General features: G+C 42.8%; 1 protein-coding gene across 1 annotated transcript; it reads left to right on the forward strand.

Moving 5' to 3' along the window:
• Nucleotides 1-8,829: 8,829 nt before the first annotated feature.
• On the forward strand, nt 8,830-27,288 carry si:ch73-60h1.1 (calcium/calmodulin-dependent protein kinase type IV). The gene is made up of 11 exons (XM_010871399.4): nt 8,830-9,804; nt 12,479-12,557; nt 13,281-13,343; nt 13,504-13,586; nt 14,126-14,198; nt 18,050-18,140; nt 18,657-18,731; nt 19,380-19,455; nt 19,706-19,832; nt 21,232-21,384; nt 25,158-27,288. The coding sequence occupies exons 1-11, from the start codon at nt 9,698-9,700 to the stop codon at nt 25,680-25,682; spliced, it is 1,452 nt and encodes a 483-aa protein (XP_010869701.1). The 5' UTR covers nt 8,830-9,697; the 3' UTR covers nt 25,683-27,288.
• Nucleotides 27,289-27,334: the final 46 nt, after the last annotated feature.

Raw genomic sequence — 27,334 nt, forward strand, 5'->3', positions numbered from 1 at the left:
TAAAAATAGTAGGATGGGGTATATGAACAATATGGTAGAATTATTGAATATTATAGATGCATATGAGTATAATATGCTTATGCAAATTCCTGGGTGTCCACATTTCCGAGGACCTCTCCTGGACCCTCAACATCTTAACCCTCAAAAAGGTGCAGCAGCGCCTGTGCTTTTTGAGGAGGCTGAAGAAGGCCCGCCTATCTTCCCAGAAGGCCCGCCTATCTTCCCAGAAGGCCCGCCTATCTTCCCAGAAGGCCCGCCTATCTTCCCAGAAGGCCCGCCTATCTTCCCTGAAGGCCTGCCTATCTTCCCAGAAGGCCCGCCTATCTTCCCAGAAGGCCTGCCTATCTTCCCAGAAGGCCCACCTATCTTCCCAGAAGGCCCACCTATCTTCCCAGAAGGCCCGCCTATCTTCCCAGAAGGCCCGCCTATCTTCCCAGAAGGCCTGGCTATCTTCCCAGAAGGCCCACCTATCTTCCCAGAAGGCCCGCCTATCTTCCCAGAAGGCCCGCCTATCTTCCCTTGTGATCTTCTACCGTTGCACAATCGAGAGCATTCTAATGAACTGTGCCACAGTGTGGTTTGGCGGATGCTCCGTGGCCGACCGGAAGGCCCTACAACGGGTGATGAAAACTAACCAGCACATCCCAGCCATCGTAGACCTCCAGCACATCACTGGTGCCCAGCTCCCAGCCACTGTAGACCTCCAGCGCAAACAGTGTCTGCGCAGGGCACGCTGCATCATCAGAGACCCTTCACATCCATGCCACAAACTGTTTGCCCTTGTACCATCTGGCAGGTGGTACAGGTTTCTTCACTCCTGCACCAGCAGGCTCAGGAACAGTTTCTTTCCAGTGACTGTAACCCTGCTGAACTCTGTAAAGACCCATCACTAACTATACCCCAGTTCAGTTGCACAGACTACCTTACACCTTCAACTTGCTTGATTGCACAGTCAGAATTGTCATTTGTACTTGCATTTGCCTCAACTATTCATTTCCCACTTGTACATACATTTACTTTATACTTCATCATTCATTATACATCTACACATTACACATGTAACATACACTATACTTAATACTTTAATAATTTCCTGTCCTCTTCTAATTTGCACTTCAGTTTAGATGCTAACTGCATTTCAATGTACTGTACTTGTACTGTTCAATAACAATAAAGTTGAATCTAATCTTAAAAAAAAACAATGATACATGCAAAGGAATATTCTAATGCTCATTGAAGTACCTGAAAGGACATCAGAGCATCTGGAATGTTCCTGTGTAATCAGTATGAAAACTTCTGCTAGCTGGTTGGTGTGCCCCCTGGATTGCCACCTGGCCCTGGTGATTTCCGAGGGTTCACTTTTTAAAGAGCCCTCCTCACATCAGCCGTGGTTAGGGACAGAGTGCAGTCGTCCAAGTCCTCAACAACCCTCATTGAAGGAATTGTGTTGGTCGCCTCAAACCGTGAATAGAAGGTGTTGAGCTCATCAGGGAGCGAGGCGGCAGGACGAGCTTCACTGCTATTCCTCCCTTTGTAGTCTGTGATGTGTCGCAGTCCACACCACATGTGTCTGGGGTCAGAGCTGTGGTAATTAGACTACAACCTATCCCTGTAGACTCTTTTCCCATTTCTGATAGCCTTCCGTAGGTCATATCTGGATCTCTTCAAAGCCTCCAGGTCCCCAGAGGACTGTGCTCTGAGCTTAGCACGGACCTGACCATTAGCCCAGGGCTTTTGGTTGACGAATGTCCTGACATTGACCCACAGGATGACATCATCAATGGTCTTGGAGATGTTTGCTGTGACATGTATTCATCACATATATTCATCACATATATTCATCACACACATTCATCACATATATTCATCAATGTCTCCATATATTCATCAATGATTTGTAAAAAACTCTGTCTCACCCTTTAGTGTTTTATGGTCAGGATGGTGTGTTAGTCTCACCCTTTAGTGTTTTATGGTTCAGGATGATGTGTCAGTCTCACCCTTTAGTGTTTTATGTTCGGGGTGGTGTGTCAGTCTCACCCTTTAGTGTTTTATGTTCAGGGTGGTGTGTCAGTCTCACCCTTTAGTGTTTTATGTTCAGGGTGGTGTGTCAGTCTCACCCTTTAGTGTTTCATGTTCGGGGTGGTGTGTCAGTCTCACCCTTTAGTGTTTTATGTTGGGGACGGTGTATCTATCCACTGACACTCCCTGCCAGGTCCAAGGCTGGTCTCTTCTTCTCCGGCCTTGACAGAGTGTGAGCTCCCTGAACCACACTGTTGTGGTCTCTGTGAACAGTTAACCTTGGAGTCCCCAGGAACAATCAGTGAACAGAGTTAGCCATCCCGTCTTCGTTGCCAAACTGTCGTGGAAATCACTAAATGGGAAAGACACAGAGACTGTAGATTATTTTCACAAGATAAGCTTTATTCAAGATTTATAAACCTGGAGCAGTTAACAACACTCTCAGCAGAGTCAGGTCAAGACCTCTCTGTTGAAGTTTGAGCTCAGGCCTCTATACATTCAGTTCAGTCCACTGTGTCCCCCTCCCATACATGTTGTTGCAAACCTCGGCAACAACATAAGATGTCTACAGCCCTTGAGAAGTTAGCCAAAGCTATATCAATCTGCTGTAGGCACATCCTGTACAAGTGAGCAGAGCCGAAACATACCATGGCCTTACTAAATTACTGGATTATACTTAGAATAAACAATATAATTTCATTGTACTGTGGAATGACAACATTTCTACCACAGTTTCTGCCACAGTCATGTAGCAAACATTGCCATTTAACGTAAATGTTTATGACAACTGTGCTGACAATGTCTTCTGTACTCTGCATCTGTATTATATAAAATACACTTTTTTTCTTTGTGAAGAATTGAGAGAAACCTGTTGATGGTTGCAGACTACAGACGGTTTCTGAGGCCCAGCAACTAGCCGTGGGGGAAAATAGTCAAAAACAACCTATTTCTTACATGTTTAGAGAAATCTTGTCAACAAGAATAATTCAAGACTAAAGCAAGGAATAATTCAAGACAAAGACAAAAGCAAGGTTTTCAAGATGAAGAGACAGTCAGAAAATGTATTCTGAGATGTAAGAGAAAATCTCTGGCCCAGGTCAGATACAAGCTAAAGCTATATAAAAACACTTTTCCTGCTTCTCTTCTTGGGCTACATTTCAAGTTATGTTGAATTACAGTGCCCCCCCCCCCCCCCGCTATGATGTGAACAATTGTAGTATTTGTGTATTTTCTGTACATAATTTAGAGTTGCAAAGTGTGAAGTTAATCGTGGAAATTCTGGAACAAATTAAGGATATTGAGCCGTTAACTATAATTTCCACTTCTATTAATACTGTATGTCATACACTCACCTAAAGGATTATTAGGAACACCTGTTCAATTTCTCATTAATGCAATTATCTAATCAATCAATCACATGGCAGTTGCTTCAATGCATTTAGGGGTGTGGCCCTGGTCAAGACAATCTCCTGAACTCCAAACTGAATGTCAGAATGGGAAAGAAAGGTGATTTAAGCAATTTTGAGCGTGGCATGGTTGTTGGTGCCAGACGGGCCGGTCTGAGTATTTCACAATCTGCTCAGTTACTGGGATTTTCACGCACAACAATTTCTAGGGTTTACAAAGAATGGTGTGAAAAGGGAAAAACATCCAGTATGCGGCAGTCCTGTGGGCAAAAATGCCTTGTTGATGCTAGAGGTCAGAGGAGAATGGGCCGACTGATTCAAGCTGATAGAAGAGCAACTTTGACTGAAATAGCCACTCGTTACAACCGAGGTATGCAGCAAAGCATTTGTGAAGCCACAACACGCACAACCTTGAGGCGGATGGGCTACAACAGCAGAAGACCCCACCGGGTACCACTCATCTCCACTACAAATAGGAAAAAGAGGCTACAATTTGCACGAGCTCACCAAAATTGGACAGTTGAAGACTGGAAGAATGTTGCCTGGTCTGATGAGTCTCGATTTCTGTTGAGACATTCAGATGGTAGAGTCAGAATTTGGTGTAAACAGAATGAGAACATGAATCCATCATGCCTTGTTACCACTGTGCAGTGTAATGGTGGTGTAATGGTGTGGGGGATGTTTTCTTGGCACACTTTAGGCCCCTTAGTGCCTATTGGGCATTGTTTAAATGCCACGGCCTGAATATTGTTTCTGACCATGTCCATCCCTTTATGACCACCATGTACCTATCCTCTGATGGCTACTTCCAGCAGGATAATGCACCATGTGTCATGGTGCGGTGAGCAGCAGCGCCACCGTGCCATAGTTTCTCAGTTTCCATATCTCACGAACACATCCCGGACTGTCACATGTTTCCAATCTTCCACACCAGGTCCCAATCTAGCTAATTTGTATGTATATGTATGTTTCCCCTCTGCTCCCCACATGGTGGCTCATTGTGCTTGTCATGTTTGGATGTTGTGTGTGTTGCCGTTTATTGTAAGTACTTGTACCATTTCTTATAGTCGTTTTTGCTGCTTTAGTCAGCCCTTTGCTTTTGTGTGTTTTGTGCTCCGTGTTTGTTTATTTCTTATAAATTAAAGACTCAACACCGACTACACCTGCCTGCACCTGGTTCCTTGCTCTTGCAACACTGCACTACACCACCTGTTGTGACACCATGTCACAAAGCTCGAATCATTTCATATTGGTTTCTTGAACATGACAATGAGTTTACTGTACTGAAATGGCCCCCACAATCACCAGATCTCAACCCAATAGAGCATCTTTGGGATGTGGTGGAACGGGAGCTTCGTGCCCTGGATGTGTATCCCACAAATTTCCATCAACTGCAAGATGCTATCCTACCAATATGGCCCAACATTTCTAAAGAATTCTTTCAGCACCTTGTTGAATCAATGCCACGTAGAATGAAGGCAGTTGTGAAGGCGAAAGGGGGTCAAACACAGTATTAGTATGGTGTTCTTAATAATTCTTTAGGTGAGTGTATATTATATGTTATATGTGGTGATTTATCAAAACATAATGCAATCATATCAATTTAATCATTGTAACAACTAATGAATCCCAGAACAAATGATACAAGACAACAGTTTCAAAAGGACCGTTTAAAGTGCTATAGTGTTACAGTATATTAGTGTTTTCACATTAAACCCCTTACTGTGCCCTACCATCACAATTGACAAATATCCAAGTTAGATCATTCAAGACATCTACAATCATTGATGCAAAAAAACATACAAATTTTATTGCTTTTGTAAACAGAGGCTTCTTATTCCCTGGACTTTCTGTCCCTGAAGGACACATAGATTACCCCAGAAAATCTGTTGAATTCATGATGTCAATAGCACATTTCCATCCAGACGCTTTTATTATCTGTCATTCAGCAGGTGCTCATGGAGACTTCCTCAAAAAGCTAGACACCTTGATAAGCTCATTTCCTGAGAATGGCTCAATACAAATCATTTATTTCCACTTCTTTCCCCTTTAGTCTTTTATTAAACATGCCCCATGAGAATCCAACCAACAACCTCGCCGTTCCAAGTGTCTAGCCCTTACCAAGACTGGCCCTGGGGCTTTTCAGAATAGGGCTTTTGGATCCAATTCCCAAAAATGAAAATGTCTGTTGTTTTGCAAGCTGAAATTGGCTGGAATTGTGTTAAGAAACGTGAGAGTCAACGTTTTCATACCGCATGCTTTGTTTCAGTTGCGCACGGTTGTACTGTATGTTGCCCCCCCCCATTCCCTCCTCAGCCTGGTCTGATCCCTGAGTGTCTTGTAATCCTCAAATCGCACCTGGGCAACACGCTTGACCTCATCCTTTCCTAAATTTTTTGTCAACAAATGGCAACTGAAAGCCCCCTCCAGGTCATTTAACACTATTTTTTTTCTCCGTTCTCCTTCTCTCGTTCCCTCTCTACCAACCCTATCGACTCAGCTCCAAGCCGGATGGTTATGTAATGTTGCAATCTTCATAAACGTTCCCCTACGCGTCGCTCCCATCTCTCTCATCAGATAAATCCTCCTGCATTTCTTCTTCTGGGTTGTCCTTCTCAACCCCATTCTCCTCCACTTACTATGGCTCTCACTGTCCCCGTTCCTCCTGGCCGGGCTGAGCCCTCCAATCCTGCTCTGTGGCTAATGACTCACTGGTTGCTCACAGAAAAGGGCTTCTGGCATCTGAGCAGAAATGGAGGAAAACAAAATGTGCAGATCGTTATCTTTTCATCAGCTTGCAAAGAGACATTATTCCACTAAAAATGGTGCATTCCTCCTTTCCCCTATCAACACATCTCTGAGTATAAGCTGTGTACCTCCTAAGACTTTACACTGACCAGAGTAACTCCCAAATCTCCCAAAATGTTCTGTTCTCCTCCTATACAATCAATGTCCACTGAACCATTGGATTCTCCTATTTGCCCCCTTAGGTCTTTGCACCACAGGCTCTTACTACAATTGTCCCAGGGCTTGGTTCTAGGCCCTCTCCCCTTCAATCTATACACCAGATTCTGTGGACACTTCATAAACTCATGTGGTTTTCCCTATTATTGCTATGTAGATGCGTTTCACCTCCTTGTCCATTCTGACACCCTGGTGGTGAATGCATTCTGTTTAGATGTCGGCCCATCAACTCAAGCTCAACCACGACAAGATGGAACTGCTCTTTCTCAGCGGCATGGCCTACCTGGAATGACGCGTGATATGCTGAGTCAATCTGTAAATTCTGAAAAATCGGTCCTCTAAATATGCTCATTGCTAAATGCGAGTTGTGCCAAATGTGAATGCAAATGGCCATGTCTGTGTGCACATTTACAAACAGTCTTGAAGATAGATAAGTATTGATCAATCTAAGCTGGATAGTTGAAGATTGAGACATGCTTTCACCAAGAATATCTCACCAAGCCGAGGCCAACCTACAAGCAGTTAGCTGTTACATGCTCATTGAGGTAAAGCATTCCCTAACCATACATACACAATTGAGTCCATAGGGATCAGACCTTTACATAGAGTCACTATAGAGCTCCCCTGCATAGTGCTTTGCCAATTGTGACAACTGGTCGCCGTTGCCATTTAGGTTTGTGAAAAATATTTAAAAGGTTGCATTGAAATGACTGATCTAGCACTACATTTTGCAGAATCTATGAACAAGGTTGCTTTACACAATATTTTTTAGATATAAAGAAATATAAAAATATAAAAAGATATAAATGAAATATCTCATGTACATGATTTCAGTCCCTTTGTCAATAGACTCAGTTGTATCCTACAATCAAAAACTCAGTCACTGATTGTCCTTGAGATGTCTTTAGTACAAGGGGGGGAAGTCCACTGTGGCAAAAGAGTTGAGATATCAACCTGGGCAAGGTTAAAAAGAAATTGCTAAAGCATTCCCAGAAGCACAGCTAGCACAGTGGGCTCCATCACTGTGTCAAGGAAGAAGTTTGAAACTAACCTACAGTGGCATCCGTGCACTCAAACCTGGTTCAGAGTGCACAAGACCCTCAGAACTGTTGCAAAGATTAATCTTTCAGCACAATTACAACACGAAGAACAATACAGCTCTAGAGTGGCTTTAGGACAAGTCTTTGATTATTCTTGAAGGCCCAGTTACAGCCTGAACTAGATCCCGATTAAACATCTGTGGCGATACCTGAATATTGCATCTCACTGACACTCCCCATCCAATTTGACAGAGCTTGAAAGGATCTACATGGAAGAATGAGTGAAACTGCCCAAATCTAGCTTTGCAAACATATCCAAGAAGACATGACACTGTGATCACTGCCAGAGGTGCTTCTACAAAGTTCTGAATAAAAGGTTTACACACGTACATGAATATTTAAATTTTTTATTTAAATAAATTGGTTCACATTTCTAAAACCTGTATTTTTACCTTTCATAATGGGGTATTTTGTGTAATTGATGCAAAAAAAAACAATTCATGAATTATTAATTAAGTCTATGAAACAACAACATCGGGAAGAAAGCGAAGGGGTCAGCAAACATTCCAAAGGCACCATAGGTCAGAACATTCATATGAACAAAAATACAATTTGGCACCATTCTCAGGACTATGAGTGTTACTAACCAATTGTATGTCAGAGCCAACACACGTGGAGAAAAACATGATTGAATTGTCACGTGACGGCATGGCAGGCTGAGATCTAACGCCCTCTACCAAACCTCATTTAGAGCAGGAACAGTTTTCTTGTCATTCCTCTCACCTGAGTTCTTCATCATTGTCACTTTTTAAGTTCCTTCTTGCCTCTTGTGTCTTGTTGGTCATTGATTTGGATTCCGTTCCTGCCTCCTACCTACAATGTTAAATGAATGATTCGCATGCCATAGATATCAAGAACTTACATTTACACTGATGAACACAAGAGCGACGGCGTACTACATAGCATTTGTTATTTAGTCACATAAAATATTGAAATTACCAAAGTGGGATACTGCATTATTTGTGTGGGTCTTGTTTACACATTGACTAGATGTTACTAGATGTAAAAGTTTGCTCCCTGGTAAACATAAACAATTCTAAACTAAAGTTTCCTGGTTACTGAGCCTGAACATGCACCAAAAAGAGGTGAGTTGTTTTGACAATTCTTCAAATTAGTGGTGTATTATATAGGCTAGTTCCCTCGTTTAAATTAAGGTTGTATAGCAGATTCGATGCCATATTGTGGACCAGTGATTCGGAGTTCAGATACATCCACGGGTTTGATTGACTGTTTAACTTCCAATTGTAGCACAGATTGTGTTGCTGTGAATGCAAGGGATTGGAAGAAGTGTTTGTAGGGCGTGGATGTCGCTGACTGAGATTACAGTCCTCCTACACACTCACACACATACGCACACACACGCACACACATTTCCTCCCCCTTCCCATCCACCTCAAACCGAGGATGAAAGGAGGACCACATTAAAATAGCGAGTTTGGTACAAAGCATTACGTCCAGTTGTGAAAAATGCTTTAGCCGCGAGTCGAAAATATATCTGCGAATATTGTGGGAAACAACAAACACACATTGATGGAGTATGATTTATTTTGCACCATCTCCGACCATGGAATGTTCTTTCTCACGGAACTTGGACGCTTTGACTAATATCTTGGACTACTGAAATGTTTCGTTGCATGCTATAGGCTAATGTTTTAATGAGTGATCTGTGGAAGGTGAGATTGCTCCGCAGAAGATCAAAGCATAGACTACTAGGTTTAAGGTTTCGGGCACTCACGCGTCGAGGCCCCATGGAAGATGCGACAAATTCGGATGATGCTATAGTGAACTTAGGGTTTAAGGATAGTTATGCAGCATACGCGGATGATATGTTGTCTGTATATTGAAATAATAGAACAATAATGTATTATATTTCTTACGTGACATATTACATAGTGACAAAGCTTTAGATACAATGCAGACTACATGTTATTCATATCCGCGCTGACAAAACGCTTCCGCGTTGCAACAAAAACATCTGGATTATATTAGATTTTTGACTCAACATAACCGTGAGAGTTGTTAACGGAAGACTGCTAATCCCTACATGGTCTGTTGTGATTTGGCGTGGTGCAGATCAACAACATAATGCTTTATCTTCGTACGTAATCTGAGCGTTACGTTGTGATAAAAATAAAAAAACGACAAGTAGTTGTTACTCGGGTTTACGCTCCACTGGAAACCTGTGTTGTGTGATTGGTCAACATCAACATGCCCACCTCTCGTTCGGGCTCCAGCCCGGTGGAATACTGGGTGGATGGCTCGCGCCGAGATGTCTCTTTGGACGAGTTCTACACCATGGGGCCTGAACTGGGAAGGTAGAGTACTGTACTTTAAAGTGTTTGTCATTATAACCGGCCCAGTGCCATCGATACGTAAACACCATTCAGCAGTGTCACTTGGTTGGTTCTGGTCAAGTCACTTGTAGAAACATCTTGTGAGTGGAAGTTTATCCATTGAGATTCAGTTTGTCGTATTAAATAATGGAGTTAACCGAAGGTTTCATTTTGAAATAACCTGTTTAATTGTGCACCCCACTGTGTCTATGGCAGTAATCGATCATGCTCAATAGCGTTTCCTGCACATTTTGCACCATTTCTGTGCAATTGAATTGCATGCTTCAGTACCTTGGACAGTTCCTCATGCCCTGAATTGTGTAAGACTGACTTCTCTCATATCCTCTTACCTCATAAGAAACCTTCTGACATTTTGCCAAGAAACATTGTGTCAAAACATTATATTCCCTCTGACAGACTAGTAAACAGCCCCCCCCCGTTTGCTATGGAAATGAGCCGTCACGGTAAACGGGGTCAGCCCATGGCTTAACACTGGGAAACAGTGAAACGTGAGTGGATTAGGGCAATATGGAGAGAAAATGTGTTATGGACCACTTTTTAAGGCTTTATATAGAATCACCCACTAGCGCAGACCCCTCCCTTTCATCTATTGCTTGCACCTCTGGCACAAGTACGCCCATACATCACAATCAGTTTTACAATGTCAACTTGTCAATATTTGTCACTTGGACTGGGAGTCAGTGGACTGGTCAGGTCTGAGGGTCTGGGGGACAGATGGAGTGACCGTTGGGGCTACTCCGTGCATTCAGGCCTTTGATGAGGTAATTTACCCGGGAGGCGTAAACAACAGTACTCCACCGTGCCAGAGAGACAGCTGGTTTCCGTAATTCCTGATTCACACTGAAGGGCCGAACTGATTGCAGAACTGAATTAGGCTGGGCTGGTTACACGTCCACCAAAGCCACTGGATGTTATGGAGCTGGGCTGGTAAGGACCGTGTGGAGGGGAAAACGTGTCTGGGATGGTTCTGTACTGTCAGTCAGGCATTGTATTGTTATTGGACGTGGCTTTTTAACAGGAGATTGCCTCCGACTGCTGCTCCAATGCTCCCAAGTCTTCTGTATTTCACCTTATCACCAGATCTGTTAACAACAGTCCCTTTTCTCATCTGTGTGTGGAATGGATAGGCACTATTTTGTCACCAAATTCTATGTGAGAATCACATTCTCACTTTCATAATCCCATGATATGGTTGATATGACAAGTAGGCCATTGTTTGCTATTATTAGCCCGAACAACACCAACAGCATATATTGATGATTCTAACGTTTACTGAATAAATCATAATCTGTAATCCACATTTGATGATGTAGCTGTAGTCGGAAGGTCATCAACAGGCAATTCAACCACAGGTACCTGCTAAAGGCAGAAACACACACACAACCCCCTCCCAGCTTCCCCTGGCTTCCCCACAAGGCCGGGTATGGTCATTAGGGGCCTACTTTACGAGGAAAGGTGTCCTGGTTGCCAAGGAGACCCTACCGCTAGGGGAGTGGAGTAGAAAGGGCTGGGGGAGGAGGAGGCCTGGATTGTATTAGCTGGAGACTCAGGGACTCATCTCCTAAGCAGGCCAGGGCACAAGCAGTGGCCCCATAATGAGGGACACCACTAAGGGGAGGTCCCAGGTAAGATGGCTGGTGGCGGTTCTCAGTCTTCACTGAACCATGATGTCATTACTCATACCTCATTCTTTATTACACTACAGTATGTAATAATTACTCATACCTCATTCTTTATTACACTATGTATTCATTACTCATACTTCATCATTTTTTTACAGTATGTATTAATTTATCATACCTCATTCTTTATTACACTATGTATTCATTACTCATACTTCATTCTTTTTTACAGTATATATTCATTACCCATACCTCATTCTTTATTACAGTATGTATTCATTACTCATTCTTTTTTACACTATGTAATCATTACTCATACCCCATTCTTTATTACACTATGTACTCATTACTCATACTTCATTCTGTATTACAGTATGTAGTCATTACTATTACTTCACTCTTTATTACACTATGTATTCATTAATCATACCTCATACATTATAATTGTATGTGGTCATTACTCATACCTCACTCTTTATTATAGAATGTAGTTATTATTACTATTTCACTCTTTATTAACCTCTGTATTCATAACTCAGACCACACTCATTATTACACCATGTGGTCATCATTATCTCAATCTTCATTACATTTCATTTTTAATCTTATGTCACTCATTACACTGTGTAGTCATCACTCTAAATTCAAACTTTGTTACACTATTTAGTCATCATTATCTCACTCTTTATAACACCATTATATGTTTTTTCATCTTACCCTTCAGTCTTTGGAATAGATTCAAAGCCCCTGACGGCACAAGACGCCGTTGCCAGTCCAGGACCATGGAAAAACTCAAAAAATCTAAAGTTGTTAATGGTTTACTGATTATATATTATATGATTGGTGAATAGCACATATAACAAAATAATGTACACACAATTTGTTGACGTGTGACAATTAACAGCATCATCGTCATGCTGAACTTGAGCCAGAATGTCAACTCGTTGCATTAATTGAGAGACCAAGAAGAACCTGTGAACCCAGATGTTTATGTGCATTGGTCTGTTTCCTAGGGGGGCCACATCAGTGGTGTTTCGTACTGAGGAGAAACAGACACAGAAGCCCTATGCTGCTAAGGTCCTCAAGAAGACTGTAAGTCCTTCCTTCTGACATTTTATTGCCTTGTTTACACTCAGTGGTCAGTTTACCAGGCGCACCCACCTGCTACCGGGTCAGGCCCCTTTGCCTCCATAAGTGCCTAAATTATTTTTGGTCGTGGATTTGTACAAGGTGATGAAAATGTTCCGCAGGGATGTGGGTTCCCAGTGGCTCGGGGCCAAGCGGTGGCTATAGATTGGATGGCGATGCGTTTATACAGCCAATCCATCTCATCCCAGAGATGTTGAGTTGAGGTCTGGGGACCACTTAGGCCAGAGGTCTGGAACCGGTTCCACGGAGGGCCGAGTGTCTGCAGGTTCTCTCTCTCAACTTGTACTTAATTGACTAATTAGGTCATTAATTGGTTCGTTTCTACCCCCACCTGGTTGTTTAGGTCTGAACTGGGAACCAATTTAAAGGAAAACCCAAAAACCTGCAGACACAAGGCCCTCCGTGGAACCGGTTTGAGACCTCTGACTTAGGCCAATAAACAGAACCGGGCCAATGTTGCTTAGGTCACTATTTATGCCCATTCTAACATTTGATCGAACCGCTACTGAATGTTTCGATGTCTGTCTGCTTTGTACACCACACCATGAGCACGGGACTCACTGTCTATAGAGTCAGTCCAGGAACTGGGTGAAGTACCTAATAAACTGGCCAAAGACTTAACACAATCTCTAGCTAGGGAACTAATTCTCACATTTTCCATTTCAGATTGATAAGAAGATTGTGCGGACGGAAATTGGAGTTCTGCTGCGACTTTCCCACCCAAATATTGTAAGAGATCTGTTCAAGAAACTACGGTTAAAGATCATCTAACAACCTTTTCCATAACAATAGGACATCAGTAACATCAGTCTTGCATTATTGTTTTGCCCAACATTTCGCTGTTTTCTCAATCTTAACTTGCCCTCTAATTGGTTGGTTTGGCACTCAGATCCGCCTGAAGGAGATCTTTGAGACAGAGACGGACATAGCCCTTATCTTGGAGCTGGTGACCGGAGGGGAACTCTTTGACAGGTGCTTACACCAAAACATACCACCGTCATGACCCGTCTTAACCCGCTATCCCTGTTGAGATTGATTTCCCTTCGGTTGGGCCAGAGGTAGAATCGGTGGGCTTAATCCCCCAGTTCCATTTCCCCGCTTTGTCATTAGCACCAAAGTATTACACAGGCTTTTCTAAGATGCGGAGTATAACTGGAACGGAACATAAAGAATGTACGGGCCCACAACGGCAACATTAGTAATTTAGTAATCGGAACGCTTGTTAGAGGTCAGGCCCCACCATATTTGTGGAACTCGTCATGAATGTTACTCAGCATCATATTCACTGTTTCTCCGGGGTTGTTCTATTTTGATAGGTAAAATTGCACCGACCCAATCAAGTGATAGCTTTCCCCTTCTGTCACCTTACAGCTTAACTAAAGGTTGACAGCAAGAGATACCTGTTATTGTCTTTCTCGTCTGACCTACGTTAGGTTAAGGAGTGAACCTTTTCACCATGGAACTCTAGCTTCCTGCCTGTTTGACAGTTGTCTTCTTTCACCTGTTTTAAGGATTGTGGAGAGAGGGTACTACAGTGAGAGAGATGCTGCCCATGTCATCAAGCAGATCCTGGAGGCTGTGGCGGTATGAAATGTGTTTGAATGCCTTTATTTAAGAAGCCTTGTGCCTTATTGAACCAAATGTATTGGAAATTGGAATTCATTCTGAGGTGCACAACACAATTCTGTGTAAGGGGGTAGAGAGGGAAGCTGCTTCTGCTGCTGGCTCTGTCTTTAGGGATGGAAAATGCATCTTTGTCAAAATAGAGCTGAGTGAGAATGAGTGTATTTGGCAAAGATTTTTCAGTCGAGACAGGTCTCTTATCCCTGCTTAGGAAAGGAAATACATATACTGTAAAGCTTTCAAGATACACATTTCAGGTTTGCTCTTATTTCTGTGCCACTATTGCTTGTTACTCGAGAATTCTGAAAGTTCACACAAGCATGTCAGAGTTCATATTCTTGGTGGGCAGTCACATTCGTTCCCCTGCAACTTCTGCACCTAACTGTTGGGGAGTGTCACGTGGTGTTTCAGTCAGAATGAACCAAAAATGGGGATTTGATTATTTAACACTGGGAAATGCCAGTAAACAATGTGATAAAGTTTAGGACTAGGCCATGGGTCAATAATTGTAAATCAGAAGATTGGAGTGAGATAATTTATTCTGAAATACAAATGTACTGTAATGCCAGTATAAAGGCAGCTAGCAGCCCGTCTGGTTAGTCACACCATCTTTCTCTGGCTGGTTGATGTGGGTCAGATGTGTCGTCAGCTGAAGGAATTGCAGATGTGTGCGTGAGTGTACGTGCGTGTCTGAGCGACTACGTGTGTATATGTGCGCACACGGCATGTGTGTCTGTTGAGCCACAAGTGTGAAATAATCCTCTCAGAGAGCCATCACAACCCCCCCCACCCCTTAATCTTCTAACCAAGAGACAGCAGGCGGTAGGAATGGGGGCTGCCTGTTACGTAACAGCACCAGCGACTACGTGCCTCCGTGACTACGAATCCAGTCGATGTTGTGCGGCCTGTATGGTTGTCGGTTTCTAAATCACGCTTAACACTGGTGGCCGTGTGCTGGTGTCCATTTAATCCTTGTCAGTTTGCGCCGAGGCCAGTCTGGAGTGAGTGTCGGCTGGTGCACCACGGGTTAATTGGGGTGTGAGCGGCTCAAAGGAGGGGCCGCGCAGTGTGTGAGTGGCGGGCTTTCTTTGTGGGTCGGCCAAATGGCGACAGCACACAGGCGTTCTTCCTGAACTTTCTACTCCTCTTCTCGGTCGGCCTCATCTGAGATCCTTTCATGGTCGTCCTGTGGACATGCCTGGCGTGTCTACTGTCGGTGTGCACTGCACTTCTGACTTCACACGTCAAACCGGCCACTCCGTATAATCTCTACACAAACATGCTCTCTTGTAGTCGTACCGTTTCTTTGCTTCATAGTGTGTGGAGTTCTCTGAAATTACCTGTATTTCTCTGTTTGCCATTTAGCCTCTTTATGTAGGCCCTTCTATGGGCATATGAAGCATAACCAACTGGCGGTGACTCATAAACACCTACGCCAGAGCATTTGAATGACATAAAGCAGCAGTAGATGTCGAGCATTGCCATTGTTCTAAGACATCTATAAATCCATTTACATTTTATACATCTTTTTGTGTTGATGAAAGGGGATTGTTTAATCACATTTTCCCTTACATATTTTGCATAGAATTTGGAAAGGTCATCCTTTCATGATTTATGTGTGAAAGAAGTCATCCCGCTCATCTTCATGTGTGTGTTGTATCTAGGCAGTGTTTTTTGGGGGGGGATTTTGTTAAACAACATCCATCTAGAGCACACCACACAAACTTAATAACACAACTCAACACCACTATGATTCATAGGTGTGCCAGCCCAGCTAGCCATATCAGCTAGCACAACAAGGCCCTGAGCCAGCGCTAATGGCAGCTGATTGTCTGATTTATGACCCCTCTCAGGCAGACAGAGGCGGAGCGTTTCAGGGTAGAACGGTTGAAAAGGTTCTCTGTGGGGGAGGGGAAGGGCATCAATAGCCAGCTTGGTAGGGGACTGAATAGAGTTTTCCATTAGAACTACAGTAATAGCAGTCAGGCCAGGCACTTAGCGCCAATGCTAGCTAGCTAATGGCAGACCCTGGGCTTAACCACAAGCTTTCTCTGAGACGTCGCTGGCTAATTTGCCGGAATGAGTCCCGGCGTTCTCGACTGTGAAGGGAAGTGTAATGACACGACATTGTGGGCCTGCGTGGGCATCATTAGCCACCCTTGTACGCCTCAGCAGGGAGTCGCTGTGGAAACCGGGCAAATATTTTGACTGGGTCATTATAGGTCCCCGCCTAGGGCCTCTCTGGTGTAGATTTATGTTGAGTACAGAGGTTCTGCCCTTAGCACAATAATGAGGCAGATAATGACAGAGACTTTGAAGACCCAGTCTAGTCAAAACGCCTGTTTCAACCAACCACATTGTGGCATAGATAGCAGAGTACAGAGATTTTTTTACCATTTTATGCTATAATGAGCTCCAAGTGTTCTGTAACCAGTAACCATGCATTGAGATCATGAATGGGCTGATCAGGCAAAAACATACGGCCAGGTTACTTCCAAGCACATGTTGCCATATAGGCCTGTTCCATCACGACTACATTAGTCCACCAAAAACCCAGAGCACCACAAGTAGCAAACGTTGACATTACCAAACCTTTACGAACCTTGAATAAATCACCAAATTGCCAGAAATGAAGCAAATCAGAATCAACACTCCAGGGACCAAAATCTTAATAACTGGAAAAAAGAAGTCCGGTAGAGTTTCAAGATTGACAACTGCGACACCACTTCTTTTATACCTCCATGTCGTTTCTGGACCGATATTTCATTTTTCCCGTTGTGCTTCTACGCTAATACGGGTTACATCACAGTAGTCTCTGGTAATCAGTCTGAATTCTCCTGACTCTTTGATGAGGACGGTAAGAGCAGTTGAAGAGCCTCTGAGCCGCAGTGGTCGGCCCCATCAGGTGACTGTCTGTTTTAGATCACGGGCTGCTCATTTACAATTCAATGAATCCTGCCAAGTGCTGCCCTGATTGGGCTGAATCCCTCAGGTCTCATAGTGATTCTCTCCCTAATCTACAATCGCCGCCTCCGTTTGGCATCCTCTCAAAGAGTCAGGGCCCAAACAGATCTGACATCCAGTCCACACGTGCCGTCGACTTCAACTTAAAGGGATTGGTTCTTGCGGTAAATGCTTGCCTTTAGTAAGTGCTCCTCTTAAGAGTTAAGTCTGCTTCCAGCTGTGCATGCTGTTAAATGTATAGCCTTTTAATAATCACCACAATAAAAGCCAGAGTTTCAGGAGCTTTTAAATCCTTAAAACCTTTTTTTTTTTTTTTGGTGTTCGACACCCATTGGCTGTGGTAGCACATTCAGATGCTAGGTATCATTCGGGCTAAAGCAGTACATTCCACATTGATAGGTTGTCCCATCTTACTTGTGATGGATGGGTGAGAAGGCAAGCATTTGACCTAAACTATATTGTATCATGACTCATTCGAAGAGAGGTCATGTTGTATCCTTAAGTATCCAGTATTGATTCAAAGTTCTGTTCGATAATTAAAAAAATATTTATTTACAGTCAATCCAGAGCTTCCTTGGTTAAACAGTAAGCATTGTTGCTGAGCTGAGCTGTACTGCGTGGGACCAGGGAAGGTGATCCTACATACTGCATTAACTTACCAAAAAGCTTTGCGTAGAAACAACAAGATTTTCGAAGATCCACAAAAACTGAAAGCTTAACTCCAATGAGATAATATGGCATATCAAAATGTGTCAAAATGACTAGATTTTAACTGAGGTTGCGTTTGACAGTGCAGTTCTTTCCTTTCAAAACAATTTGAGATATTTTCTTGAATTCTTCTGTCACAGTATTTGCATGAAAATGGGGTGGTGCATCGAGACCTGAAACCAGAAAACCTTCTCTACGCAGACCTCTCCTTGGATGCGCCACTGAAGATCGGTAAATATGTTTTTTAATCTAGTTATTGTCATAGTACAGATGAGAAAAGATGTGTCTTGGCATTAAACAATAATAGTCTCATCTAACTGAAATGACATCTTTTGGGGAGATAAAGAGGAGATGTTTTTGGTGTAACTGAGTTGGAATTTCACAGGGGTGACCTTCGGGGACCATGACAGTTTCAACAGGCCAAAAGATCTCCACACCCAAAACTCTAGTTTTCAAGATGAATTAATCAATTGCTAAAATCTGGGACACCTCTGGGATCTGGGAATTTTGTATAGCTTGCAATGACATTGCTTACATCTATAACTTGTATTATTCAATTATGCTTCATTATTCACAAGTAATGGTCTGGCAACAATCAGTTATGGATCCGCGTCAGGCACTACATGTAACAAGTTATTCATCAGAAAAGGTCAAAATGAAGTGGCCGATTTTACGGTCATATCAATTCTCCTCTTCACCGTCTTAATATGCAGTAATGACGCAAAACCCACTGTCTGATCTTCACAGCCGACTTTGGCCTGTCGAAGATAATAGATGAGCAAGTGACCATGAAGACGGTGTGTGGCACGCCTGGATACTGCGGTGAGTACCCCGACCCAAGTCGCATCGTTTCTAGGATCAGGCTACTCTGGTGGTGGCCCTCTGTGGTGTGTTTATTGACCGGTGCTTCCCAATGAACCCACATGAAAAACGAATTACAGGCCCATGCTGGTGAACGGAAACAAAGACTAGTGTGACTTTAAAGGGCCGATCTCGGGAATGATTAGGAACAATAGATATGCAGTGGATTTACTGGTGATAAACCATTGTTTTGACTTTAACCAAAGGCATGGTACTCCACCCCATCGAAAGTGAATGCTGTGTCATACCGTTTTTAGATAGCACAATTTGCGGGTTTATGAAAATAATTGTTTGTTTAATTGTCAGGGGGAGGTTCAGGTGTCTTAACGGTGCTCATGGACAGCTGCATTGGGTCAAATCTGGTTCTTATTCAGCTAAAACACCCCCCCCTCCGGCCCCTCAATTGTTACCATCTAATAAAGCCATAAAATGTCGGAGAACATTCGTAAAGAAATGAAATAAAACAGTATTAGGCTGAGAGATTGACATAAGGTGAGTGGAGTCTTCACAGACACTGGAGCTGTACTTCTGAATGAGGAAGTGAGTCAAAAAGAATTTTGTGGGAACTTGACAGCTGGCTCTCTTTCTCTCCTCCTCACTTCTGTGCAGCTCCGGAGATCCTCCGAGGCAATGCCTACGGTCCTGAAGTGGACATGTGGTCTGTGGGAGTAATCCTGTACATCTTGTGAGTACGCAGAAAACCCAACACTTTCAAATCTGTCCATAGATCTACATGTACTCACCAGTGGTTGCTGATAAAAAGCCCTCTGTTTGCAGCAAGTGTAATTTGATTTCAGATCTCCACTTTCTTATTTAACGTGTCCTTCGGATTGAATTAGTCTTTCAGGAGCTCTGATTTGAAAAGGTCCAGGATCTGTCTGGAAGGGGTGAGAGTGCCCAGCAAACGTTATAAAGGAAACGGTGTCTCTCCTCAGGCTGTGTGGGTTTGAACCGTTCTTCGATCCGAGGGGGGATCAGTACATGTACAGCCGCATCCTTAACTGCGACTATGAGTTTGTCTCCCCCTGGTGGGATGAGGTCTCTCTCAACGCTAAGGACTTGGTGAGTGCATACGTTTAGATGTTAAACTTCGTTAGCTGGCAGGTTGTAACGGGCTAACTTGATGCTCCGCTAGCTTTCACAGCTTAAACTAGGCACAGTTTAGTGTATCATTGGAGGCTGTTCGACCATTTAACTGTAAGTTGTTCTGAATAAGAGTGTCTGCTCAACGATTAAACTATGTGGCAATCTTTCCTCAACCAACTTCCAAGGTGGCTGGTTGTTGTTTGAATTTCGAAAACGCTTCATTAGTACAGTTAATGTAATTTAGAAGAAGCGCCATTTACAGTAAATGTCATTTAGAAAAAGCTCCATTATTACAGTAAAAGTATTGTAGAAAATCATCCATTATTACTGTAAATTGAAACGAGTCTTCAGACAATGCCTGTCCCAATCTGGTACATTTTCAAACTTCTGTCATTGGTTAAGACAGATGGGTGTCCACCCCAAATATGCTGCATGTTGAATAATACTCATTTGTTCAGATCAGTCTGTTCAGATTGAAGAGATGTTCAGATCAGTCTGTTCAGATTAAAGAGATGTTCAGATCAGTCTGTTCAGATTAAAGAGATGTTCAGATCAGTCTGTTCAGATTAAAGAGATGTTCAGATCAGTCTGTTCAGATCAAAGAGATGTTCAGATCAGTCTGTTCAGGTTAAAGAGATGTTCAGATCAGTCTGTTCAGATTAAAGAGATGTTCAGATCAGTCTGTTCAGATCAAAGAGATGTTCAGATCAGTCTGTTCAGATTAAAGAGATGTTTTGAACTGATGTTGTTGTACACCTGGTGGAGTGTTTATTGGAGTTATTATTGCATTTTCTTTGTAGTTGAAGTAGATATGGATATACCAAATTGGTTGTGATATATTTTTTAAGAAATGTTTTAGCATGTTTTTCAGGGACTTTCAGGGACTATTACATGAGATGCTCAGTCTGATCAGTTCTTTACACAGTAGATTGTGTACATACACAGCCCTAACTGGCCAATAGGATGGTCTGGAACCCACACCCTGTACTCCAGAACAATAACCATGGGTCTGTTATAATCAGATCACATTTCGACATTATGGCTTGGGCAAAAATTTGGATTTTTAGTAGTTTAGGCTCAAATTCTAGGCATAATTTTTTTCAAACAGCCCTTTACAGAGTCCTCCTAGCGTAGTATCATACTGAACACCTCCAGCCGTTCCTCTTCATGCCCATTTTACTTGCTCTGGGCTTGATTAGTTTAACCTTGTAATGTATCCAAAATCCCACTCATGTCCTGTACAATCCTCATCAGAACTGCGTCAAATAATATTTCCATTCATGTCAGTGTTCTTGATCTAGCTTGGAGTTGGCACTGTTGGGGCTGTTCCATTCTGGCTGGTGTACAGGGTGAACGTTGCCATGTTCCTCCCCAGGTCAGGAAGCTGATAGTGCAGGATCCTCACAAACGTCTGACAGTGAAGGAGGCCCTGGAACATCCCTGGGTACTGGGCAAGGCCGCCCGTTTCTCCCACATGGACACCACTCAGAGGAAGCTACAGGAGTTCAACGCCAGGCGCAAGCTCAAGGTGAGCGAGTGCTTGTAGCTATGGATAATGTTATCAACTGCCAACTAAATAGCTTCTAATCATCTAATGACCTCTGTATTGATTACTTGATGAGTGCCGATGATGTGATACATTCTGTACCTCTTTAATAGCGTTCCCTGTATACAGGACTCGTTTCAAATACTACTTCAGCCAGACCCTCAACTCTGAGCCAAAAATGGAGTAATGCTGTCCAGTGGGGGGTTTTCTTGAGGTCAATTTCCTCCGTGTGCTGGGGAGATGTGTAATATGAAGTATCTGGGTTTGTTTTTTTCTTTTCATCCATAACCCTATAAGTCTGAGTTACCCGGAGTGGCAGAAAGTTCCATGTATATTCATGGCTATTCAAGCTGCGTGACTGAGTGGTCTCAAATATAATGCTTTTAGTTGGTCGGGAATATTTAGGACCAGCTTAATGCTAGTCAAATTCAATCAATCCAAATCATTTTATAAAGCCCTTTTTACATTAGAAGTTGTCACAAAATGCTTCTACAGATACCCAGCCTGGAAACCCCATAGAGCCGGCATGGAAGTGCTGCACATCTATTCGTTCATTCTACATACATACGTACAGGCTAGGTTGGAAGGTCAGTGGAAGGTCATTGATAGAAAAGGATCACCATGAGCATCCAAGTCAACTGCTCTTCGGTTGCTCTTTGCGCCCCCACTAAACCGTTTTTGCAGTAGAAAGGCTTCCATTAAAAAAGACCATCTGTGTTGTATCACATCAGTTACTGGTAATCCACGAGAAACGCCACAGGAGGTAAATCCATAACAACAAGGTTTTGTTTTCCGCTGAAGGTTATGGCGAATGCTATCAGAGGTCTGCTGAAGTCTAACAGTACCGAACCTACTATCTTCTCATTATCAGTGTCTTTCAGCCACTTGTTTGTGTCAGAGCTTGCTGAGTGCCCTTCCCCACAGGCATGCAGAAAGTCTGTTGTTGATTGTATATCTGCGAAATAACACTGTTTTTATTCAGTTTGCTGAGCACTAATAGCAGGCTGATTTGTCAGCTGTTTGGATCATATAAAGGGTCACTTGCCGTTTCTGGGTAAAGGATTGTCTTAAAGGCTTCTCTCCAGGTCCTGGGCAGAGACTTTACTTTAGGGCTAACATTAAAAATGTGGCAAATAGGACCAGCAATATCTTTTGCTGCCAACCCCAGTAATTAACCATCCAGGTTTTCAGTTGGAGGTCGTCTTCATTATAGAGGGCTAGCGAACATTTTCCACATCGGTTGTACAAAAGAGCAACCATACAGGGATTGTATATCATTATTTGTTCAGTCACGTGCGAATATGACAGCTCAGCATTGTCGGCATGTCATGCTTCCGTTTGCTAATCTTGTCAACAAAAACTAATGAAAGTGGTGGCGAATATGAACGTTTTTCTTTTTTATGAATGGGCCATCTGCCTCAATGAAGCAGGGAGCTGAGTGAGCATTTTTGCGCAAAATGCAATCTAAGCTACTCCAAAGCTTTTAATATCATTCTTTACATCACTGTTCTTTGTTTTCTAACAGTTATTTTCAGTTACATGGTTTTTGCTCAGTACTTCAGTATCTGTGCTGCCAAACCTAATTGCTCTTCCCTTATAGTAATTCCTTGCGAACATCTTTGTAAATGGACCTGCGTGAAGTTGGCCCACACCCAATGCAAAACTTCTTCGGCAAAATAGGCTCAATCGTTTGTGCTCCGTTTGTGCCGTTAAAATTTTTTGTTTGTGCTGCTATCATTTTATAGATATTAAAGAATATTTTATAGGTCATTCTGAGGTAACTCAGCCCCCCCCCCAATATCCTCCAAAATCAACGAAAATAGTCTTGTTTGTCTTGTTTTAAAATTTTCGTTTGTGCTGCTTTGGTATAAAATGACAGCAGCACAAATGAAAATGTTAACGGCACAAACCAGCACAAACGATTGAGCATATTTTGCCAAGGTTTTGCGTTGGTTGGGGGGCCAACTTCACCCAGGTTATAAATGGTCCTTTTTACATACAACAGACCAACACTTTTTACCCATATACCGCGCATTGGAAACATCTCAGATTGTTTTGTATGATCGCTAATATTCATTTTTGTACCCGGCCCGTGGAACCCTGGTTTCACTTGATATGACTAACACTGTTGTAATGACTGTGTCTATGGGGTGGATAATGATATAAACCATATTTACCCAGAATTTGGCAAGATGTGATCAATACAAAAGGATTGTATTACTTTTATACTGTATGCAAATCCCCAGGTAGGTTTGACGCTTGACAGCTTTAAAACAGCCATTAAACATTTATATCCCATAAAAATGTACTTTCATTCATATACATTCACTTTAATACGTTATTCAAGTGTGCATCAGAGATGGAGAGAATATGTATTATCTGGTGTAATTTGCCAATTTCAAGTACCTTATTTAAAAAAAAAAAAGCCAAATAGGTTAACATGTTTTTTTTTTTGGCCAACTACAGCATGGGGTCAGATCAGCAGGAGTCTTTAATATAGACACGCTAGTTTCAATGTGTAGCTAAACCTATTTTAAAATTCTGCACAGTTGTATATAGCTGAGCAGACCCTCGTTGTTCATGTTATAGACCAATAGGTACAGGGTAATCTAACATTGCTATTGATGTCAGGTTGCATCCAGTTAACGTCGAGGGTTAAGATAATAGTCAGTCTTTCAAAGTGGTAAAGTTACCTTGCATTTATTCGCTTGAGAAGAGCCAGAAACGTCTTATCACTGAATGCTTCATAGCTGAGAGTCAGTATTGCATGCTAGCAGACATGCCCCTCTTTCATTAGACTTTAGGGAGCTTAGCCCAATAAATTCCATGTAAGGGATTAGCTATGTTCATGAAGTGGCAGGTGGTGATAGCGGCAACAAACTGACCAGGACCACCTTTCAGAGCTCCTACTGAAACAAAGATTCACATTCACCACAGCTTCCTTTTGAGAGAGGTTCAGGTTTAAAGATAGTTTTTAAATGGACGGTGTTGGTCAAAAGTCTACATTTTCATTGTGTAAAATGTGTCTGAGCAGCTGTGGCTGTGACTCCATGCTTTCCCATGATGCATGACTGAAGGGGACAAGTGGGTAATAATGTGTTGTATACAGTGTCAAAAGGTACACATCCTACAGGAAATAGAGGAGATTGAAGGAGAGTGATCAACAGAAGGCTACCATTGCTGCACTGCAATTACACACTTCCTAACTAGAGGGAAAAAGGCTCATGGACTAAACTAAAATACATTTGTGTAGTACCCTCATCACTAAGGACCATGTCAGGAAGGTTTTATGACTTTCATTTTATTACCCTGCAAACCAAGACAAAAGAAATAGCCATGTTGTCAGGATGTCCACAGGACTGTGAACGTTCTAAGAACATCTTAAAAACATCCTCAGTGGCATCCCTGGGACCAACTAAGAACAAGGCAACAGTAAACAAGTCAATCCTCCGTGAAAGATGCAGCACCACCACCCCCATGTTTCTCTGACTGCTGACTAACAGCGGTGTAACGTTTCTCTGACTGATGACTAACAGCGGTGTAACGTTTCTCTGACTGTTGACTAACAGCGGTGTAACGTTTCTGACTGCTGACTAGCAGCGTTGTAACGTTTCTCTGACTGCTGACTAACAGCAGTGTAACGTTTTTGACTGCTGACTAACAGCGGTGTAACGTTTCTCTGACTGCTGACTAACAGCGGTGTAACGTTTCTCTGACTGCTGACTAACAGCGGTGTAACGTTTCTCTGACTGCAGGCTATCATGAAGGCTGTGGTGGCCACCAGCCGCATGCACGAGGGTTCCCGGCGACGAACCGACAGCTGCGACATGCCCGGCTCGGAAAAAACCACCTCCAGGCAGGGCAGCATGCAGCAGGATCCTCCCCAGGAGCTGGAGCCCCAGGAGGGTCAGGCCACCCTGGGAATGGACCCCGCCCAGACCCAGGGTGAAGAGGACCCCTGCCCCCCACCCCTGCCACCACGTTGCCCCCGACCCACACCCACCACCCCTCCTCTACTGGCCGGGGCTCCTACCCCCATCTGCCTGCTCACCAGGCCTCCTCTAAGGGGTGTTGACGGGCTGAGACAGATGTCAGTCATCCCCCAGACAGCTGTGGTACGGCCCAGGGTGCCTCAGAAGAGCTGCTCGTCGGTGGACCCTGCTGACTCCAGGCGGGACCCCTCCTCCCCTGTCCGGAGTACCCCGCCAAGCCCCAAGAGCATCAGTAATGGATTCCCCATAGGGGTGGAGTCCGGCAACAAGACGGCCCAGTGTCAGTGAGTGATTGGCAGGTGCTAAGAAGAGGAGTGTGATGACACTCCCCCAGGGGTTCCTACTGTTGTGCTTAGATGGCTGAATCCATTTCTGCCGTAGTAAGTCCGGCTAAGATGAGTTGTAAAGACAGACAAGACAACATGGAATAGAATGTCTAAGCGGGTGAGTGGATCTCATGTCTGTTTCGATCCAGGACAAAAGAACTAACTACACATTCCGCGATAGTCCTCGTTCCCTCTGCTTAACAAGTTTGGAGACCAATTTGCTAATTAACTTTTAACTTAAGGTCTCTACTTTGTTGCCGTCTTGCTTTGACTTCTCTACCTTTCCATTGCTTTTCAAGGCCTCTATGAATGGAACATCATTTTTCTTCAAAGGCCATTTTGAAAAGACAACTTGATTTCATACTTTGTATTTGCTGCACCTTTATACTATTCAATGGTGGGATCTACTGACTTCATATGCAAATAGATGACTACATAGACAGTACATAATCCTCTCCTTCTTGCATAGCATTCAGGTAGCAATGATAGTGGACTTGTGAGCTTATGAATATAGTACAATTATTGTATATATTTTTTGCAATAATTATAATACTAATGCTTGCACTGTATATATGGTTTGCTTAATCTATATAACTCAAAAGCATTCACGTTGCTAATTGTTTACTATCATAAGTCAAAAATGCACTTTTCGTCCTTTGTAATTCATATAGCTGACCAGATAAGCTTTTGAGGCTCAAACTAATTTCCCCTAAAACAGTGATTTACATAGTAATAGGTTGTAAAACCTTATTCTGGGGTAGTTACCCGTCAGATGAAGGAATACATCATATTCCTCTTATCTACACATTCTCTACCTCTCTTTGCACAGGGGCTTCCAACCCGGTAATCAACCCAGCTAACTCTTTTTAACTATAGCATGAGGTGAGGTACAGTATTCTGTGAAGCGGAGTCTTTCTGCAACATTAGAATGATATTGTCAGTGCCAGGTGAAAACCTTTGGGGCGAGCCCTCACTTACATTGGCTAAGGGCTTTTCTTGACAGAACAATAATAATAAAAAAATTCAATGAAAGTGTCTCACATTAAAATGGAGCCAGTTTCAATCTCAAGGGATGACATTCACCTGCTACCATGTATTTTCACTCTGTCATTGCCAAACAACACGCCATGCATTATTCTGACATGATTACATGTATAAACCATTAATTTACACATACTCAATTATGTAAAAAAAAATATATTGATATTTTTGCTTAGAATTACTATAATGCTTTATTTTGGGGGTGGGGGGTGTGTAATTACCGGTTGTGTTTGTATTGAAGTTTCTGTGTTACCAGATGTTCATTCTTAAAATGAATTGTTGCCCGTTTTTTGCTCTATTCTTTTTTTTGAAGATGACATATTTTGGGGAACATTTGATTGTTTTAACATTAGTTGTAAGAGGGAGAGGGTGTTGCGAGTGTACAGCTCTATTCATTTGATGTATAATCATATCACAATAATAAAATGAATCAAATTGTCATGTATGCTACAGAAAAATTTAACACAGCTTCAGATGGTAGTTGCTGTGTGATGACAAAAGGAATAAAACGTTTCTTTTAAGTCCAACATTGGTCTGGGAGTGTTGTATCAGTGCTAAAACCCAAAACTGATC

This window comes from Esox lucius, chromosome 8, assembly GCF_011004845.1.
Source record: "Esox lucius isolate fEsoLuc1 chromosome 8, fEsoLuc1.pri, whole genome shotgun sequence".
Classification (NCBI taxonomy): Eukaryota; Metazoa; Chordata; class Actinopteri; order Esociformes; family Esocidae; genus Esox; species Esox lucius.

What these genes read in the sequence shown, in the direction of transcription:
- si:ch73-60h1.1 (XM_010871399.4), top strand. Translation starts at nt 9,698, where the DNA reads ATGCCCACCTCTCGTTCGGGCTCCAGCCCGGTGGAATACTGGGTGGAT. An exon ending in CTAAGGTCCTCAAGAAGACT is followed by an intron (nt 12,558 to 13,280) that starts GTAAGTCCTTCC and finishes TTTCCATTTCAG; the next exon opens with ATTGATAAGAAGATTGTGCG. An exon ending in GACTTTCCCACCCAAATATT is followed by an intron (nt 13,344 to 13,503) that starts GTAAGAGATCTG and finishes TTTGGCACTCAG; the next exon opens with ATCCGCCTGAAGGAGATCTT.